The following is a 6,000-nucleotide window of genomic DNA, read 5'->3' as shown; positions in this document are numbered from 1 at the left end:
AGTGGTAATTAAAAACAAACTTTTTTATAAGAAAAACACAAGACTTAGATTATACCCTAAATTAAGACAGATCAAAATAAAAATCATACTTAAAATCTTTACATCAAAACAGTACTTAATTATTATTAATGTGACTGGAAAACAACTTTATAATTATAGAGGTTTACAACATATAAGGACAAGAGGGGCAGTAATTTGATTAGGCTCTCTGGTGAGTAGACAATTTTAGAGATCTAAGTGGTGTAAAAAACCCATATAATGGCTCATCACAGTATTCTTCCTTGCAATGTATTTTAAGGTTTTCATGTAAGCTACTGCTGCAAATATATTGAGAGGCAAGTAAAAGGAAGACTAAGATGGGAGAGGAAAAAGAAAAGCAGTTAATAAATATACAAGAGATTAAATACACTTGGAATTTGTTAACCAAAACCATGACAAAATTTTAATTATCCAAAACGAACAGAGACGAAGAAAACGTCCTTTCAGTTTGCTAATGATATTAACTGATTCTCTCCTACGTAGCTGACACAGTAACATTACAATGCTACAGCTACACTGTTTTTGAGTCTCTGATGGGACACTGAATTGTGACTGCTAATCTAACCCCACATACCACTGCCTTCCTTCCTGCTGAACAAACTGGAGTGGTTGTTTACATTTCCCATCACCTGGTTTTAAAAGTAGGGCCATCATGTAAACAAGAAGGACATTAACACTTAAGCAAAAAAGGTTTTACCTAAAAGTCACTTGTCAAAAAAACTTGTTACCTTAACTTTGACAATTAGATTTTTACCAAATTTTGCTATTCTTTCCCAATAAGCACAAGAATCTTTTTTATAATAACTAAGTTGTTTAATAAAATCAGTGTCCCCATCCTCAATTACAATAAATGCACTGGATATCTAAAAAGCTTGGAGATTAAGTTCACCAAGACAAATTTCAGCCTAATTATAGGAATAAATCAATGTATTTGCACATCATGTATATACAACTTCAATCAGATGGTACCCTTTGAAGTAAAACTATTCCTGAGGAGCCAATTTGGCTTTAAAAGGGGAAAAAGGATGAGGAAAGGGAGACAGGCCCTCCCTAAGGAAATTAAACTTACCACTATTATTTCCTCTCAATTCCTGTGAAATGTTTTTGAATTATACTGAACAGATTTTAAAAACTTAATTTTAAGAGGATATATATGTACGCATATAAAGTTTTAGGTCAAATAAAGATGTGGTCTCCAAAAAGTAATCTAATTGGGAAGCAATGTGGTATAACAATAAGAGTGAGTCCAAATCCAGCAAAGGACCTGGGTTCAAATTCCAGCATCTATAAAATAAGGTTCTGGTAAGATGACCTCTAACGTCCCTTCTAGCTCTAAGTGTATGATCCTATGAATATTATCACTGATTATATTCTTTTCTCTATTAAACAGATGTTGAGAAAAGGAATGGGTAGGGATATAGAAGGAATATCATTGAGGGAGAATGGCAAGTAAAATTACTTAAGACCTATCAAATAGAATTTTAAATCTTTTCCTTATACAAGAGAATTTTAGTTCAACACCATAATTCTTTCCCTTTTGTAAAAAGCCCCCACACAAATTTAATCAATATAATGACCACACACATGAAGTTCCAGATCATTCTATCAAAAGGGAAGAGTTCCTTCAATTTGTTCCGAGAAACATTTTCTGATTTAACAAGTTAGAGGGAGAAAGATGGCAACAAAGCCTTACATGCTAATTACTGGCTGTAGGTACCTGTATGTTGAAGTGATAATTATGGTGTTCCTAACAAAAATTCAGCTCCCAACAATGCCAGGTGCTACAGTTCCATGACTTGCCAGTCTGAAGTAGTGTCTACGGTGTCATGGTCAATCTTTGTTCCAGTAGCTTTGCTTCTACCATACTTTTCTGACATGCAGAAGTAAATTTTGGTTGAAGTATATGTCCTAAGTTTTCAACCAGTCCAGCTTTAAGAATATTTTTGGTTTTTTTTTTTAATTTTTTTTATTTTTTTAAAAAAGGCAATTCTTCACCATTCAGCATCTCCAATGGCTTTGGAAAATACATAATCTCTTCCATTAAGATTCATAATGCCATCTTTGAGGTGAAACTTCCACTTGTTTTTACTTCTGTGGATCTAAACAAACAAACAAAAAAGGTGAGACGAAAATAAAGGTACAAAGAAATGATGAGAAAGAATTTTTTTTTAAATTAAGAAATAAGACACTATATTCCATTTAAAAAGTAAATCACAGAGGGGCAGCTAGGTGTTGCAGTAGATAGAGCTCCAGCCTCGGAGTCAGGAGAACCTGAGTCCAAATCTGGCCTCAAGACACTTGCCACTTATTAGCTGTGACCTAGGCAAGCCACTTAATCCCAATTGCCCCACCAAAAAAGTAAATCATGATTAATTGTAATGAATAACCTAGATCCCCAGAGAACTGGTAATAAATACCTCCCCCCCCCTTTTCACTGTGTTTTTTTTGGGGGGAGGGGCAGGGATTATAGAGAAGAGGAGGAGCTATGCATGTGGAATTAAGTATACGCTGTCAAACATGGCCACTGTGTCTAGTTGGTTTTTGCTTAATGCTTTTGTATTTTTTTAAAATAAGGGTTCAATGAGGGTGAAATGGTTCTGACTATAATTATTGTTACCAGAGGATAAGAACAGAAAATAAAAGAAGCAAATCTAAAATCAAACCATTCTGACTACTATAAGAATTTTAATGGAGTGTAAATTTTAAAAATTAAACCAAATAGATCTTTACCATCTATGTTAAATCTGTTTCTCACTATACATAACCTAGGAGCCACAATAAATACAAGCAACATTTCATTACTTTAAAGTTTACAACATGCTTTCTTTACAACAATCCTATGAGGCATTATAATCCCTATTTAAAAAAATGGAAACAGAAACTCAGGGAGGTCAAGTGATTAGCCCCAAGGCACAAATCTACTGAACATTAGCCACTAGGGGCAGTAGTTTAAAAGAAGTTAGTGCGATATAAAAACAAAAAGCAACAATAGGCTTTTTAAAAGTCAATTACGCTAAAATGATCTTCATTTTATAGCTCATAAGGCTTTTAATTTATTGGTGAAATCTTAAGCTTTCTACCAACTGTATTATCTCAGCCTGGCAAATGCTTTCTCACAAATGATCTTGCACAAAACAATAGGGGTGCATATATATCTGTTTCTCACCTAAATATAGAATAAGGTTTTTATCTACTAGGTGGTCTTCAACTGCCTCATTTAAATGTATTTTATTAAATTCCTGCAAGTTATAGCTACCTTCAAATTAACTCAAGAATTAGGGTTAAAGAATGAAAGAGGGCACTTGTCTTCATCTTCTATGACTACTTCAGCAGAGGAGGAAAATAAAAGCAGCAAACCTAAAACCAATTAATTTGAACTATTTTTTATAAAAATTTTGATGGAATAGGAAGTAGAAATTTAAAAAATTAAACAGATCTCAAGTTATCTATGCTACTTTAGTTCCTTGTCACTATGCCTAACCTAGGAGTCATAATAAATAAAAACAAGTCACTTCTAATTCAAGTTTATAACACAATTTCTTCATAACAACCCCGTGAGGCACTATAATCTTCATTTAAAGAAATTGGAAACAGAGGCTCAAAGAGGTAAAATGATAAGCCCTCAGGCACAAATCTATTAATAGCACAGCCAGATCCTCAGACTCTTAAGTTTAGTGCTCTTCTTATAAAGCAAGTGTTTTTAACTTTTTTGCATGTGTTACTATTATTTCACCAGTTTCATGAAGATTGGTGAAGGACTCTCCTTAAATGTATACCAGAAAATACAGAATACTACAAAGAAAACCAATTATGCTGAAATAGTTATAGTTCACAGACCACTGAACTCCTCCTATAGAGGCACCACAGAAAAAAAGGACTAGATTTGAGCCAAATGACCTAGTGCTGAAATCTGGTTCTATTTTTACTCACTGTCACCTAACATCTTCTCAACTGTATATGCAGGAATTGAACTAAGTGATCTTTAAGCTCCCTCCCAATTCTAAATCCTGCGATTTTCTACTAAATCACTTACCTTTCTTCTGCACCTCAAAAACGTCACCAAAAAAGTCACTAAGTTCTGTCCATTTTTCTTCCAATATGTTCTTTATTTATTCCATTTCCATGGCTGCTACCACACTACTTAAAACAACTTTATTTTGATGACTACAACCTCCTTAATTGACTGACTCATTTTACTAGATACCCTTTTTAAGCCTAAAAACCCTTCTGCCCTGACTCCAAGTCCAAATTATATTAACATTGTAAAATATTCCCTTCCAAAATGGCACGGTTGTGGAAAAAAAGTCAATGAAGGGTTGCTCCTTTTCCCTTTCTGAAACATCAATGTTCTTATAAGAAATCGAACTCCTAGACATTTCTACTCACTGGGCCTAGAATTCTGCCCTTTAACTTCAGACTATCTAATTTCTCTTCTACATAACAATCCTTCAAATAGATATTCTCTATTATTATGTCTTCTTGTGTCAATTTCTAGTCTAGCTGTGGGTATATATGCATGTATGTATTATATACATACACAATTGCAGGTATAGTAACTGACATTTTGTGAAAGCATCCTAATTAACTTAAAGCAGAGCAAAACATGCTGGGATTATTGTCATATATCTTAATATTAGAGACTTTTGACCTCAGTAGTCTAATTCATTGCTGGAATATAAATGATACTAAATACTTTAGTCTATGAATCTTTCATTTACTTCTTTTGGGTGCCCTCTTGTGGAAAAATCAGTGAAATGGCCAAACAGAGGAGAGGCATACACATACATACACACATTCGAGTAACTGACACTTATGAAAGTATCCTAATTAACTTAAAGCAGAGCAAAACATACTGAAATGGTTGCCATACACCTAAACATTAGAGACTTTTGACCTCAGTAGTCTAATTCATTGAACAGCTGAAAAATATAGTGGAATTAGAATCAAGACACATGGATTCTAGTCCTAGATATCATTACCTACCTATATGACTAGGTTAAGACAACCTTTCTAGAACTGTTTCTTCATTTGTAAAGTGAGAGATTTACTCTAGAAAATTTCTATGCCTCTTCAGTTGTATGGGTATACTGACTTCTATAACACAGAAGGTAAGAAAAGAAAGGGACAGGACCATAATAGAGCAGACTATATTCTATAACTAATATCCTATACAAAACAAATGTTGGACATCAATTACAAATGAAGTCAAAAAGGTCTTTTTTAAAATCCTATAGTAAGTTAGCATTATATTAATACTAGTAAACATAACAATAAGTAAATACATTTTAAAACTGTTCATGTATCTATGAAAATTTAAAACATAATTTAAAACAATTTATTTCCTATTTCTCTTTCCCAAATAGTGATAAGATATACATGTAATATTTCTGAAATAGATAATAGTATGACTGTCAAAAAGATTTAGAACCCAAAGTGATCCAACCCCCCGATTTCAGGTGTGAGGAAAGCAAGAGACTCAGGAAGTATAAGTCATGGGTAGTAGTAGAATTTAAACCTATGTCTTCTAAGTTCAAATCCAGTATTTTATTACACCACAAGCTGACAATACATTTTCAATTGTGCAGTTAACTTCAAGTTTGTTTTGTTTCTGAAATGCACAATACATGTGCTTTGAACCAAGAAGAGCTAAGACCAGAGTTGTTTTTGTACTCCTCTTCAAATCTTTTACTATAGTCCTTACACCTCAGTTCCCTCACCCATCATCTCCTCCTTCCTACTGGTCACAGAGCTGTCATCTATGTCACTTCGAAGTCTGTCAAGTATTTTACATGCAGTATTTCATGTGAGCCTCACTACAGACCTAGGAGGAAGGTACTGTAGGCATTGTTTCCACTTTATGAGCAGGCAAAGACTGGCAAGGTGAATTGCCTGCCCATAGGCCACAGGACTTCCTTGCTGGTCACACCCCTCAAGCAGGCTAATAATCACCCATCTGCTCCC

General features: G+C 34.0%; 1 protein-coding gene across 5 annotated transcripts in view; it reads right to left on the bottom strand.

The window, feature by feature from the left end:
• Positions 1-415: 415 nt before the first annotated feature.
• Positions 416-6,000, bottom strand: part of GTF2A1 (general transcription factor IIA subunit 1) — a 46,961-nt gene continuing 41,376 nt past the window's right edge. For all 5 annotated transcript variants that reach the window (XM_027844830.1, XM_027844828.1, XM_027844827.1 and 2 more), the window contains one exon: positions 416-2,138. In XM_027844830.1, the coding sequence (XP_027700631.1) occupies positions 2,031-2,138 (108 nt within the window). In that variant the 3' untranslated portion in view covers positions 416-2,030. The remainder of the gene's footprint in view (positions 2,139-6,000) is intronic.

Source organism: Vombatus ursinus, unplaced genomic scaffold (assembly GCF_900497805.2).
Source record: "Vombatus ursinus unplaced genomic scaffold, bare-nosed wombat genome assembly UNPS02014945.1, whole genome shotgun sequence".
NCBI classification, from domain to species: domain Eukaryota; kingdom Metazoa; phylum Chordata; class Mammalia; order Diprotodontia; family Vombatidae; genus Vombatus; species Vombatus ursinus.
Note: the sequence above shows the minus strand (reverse complement) of the source record. Positions and strands in the feature narration are given on the sequence as shown.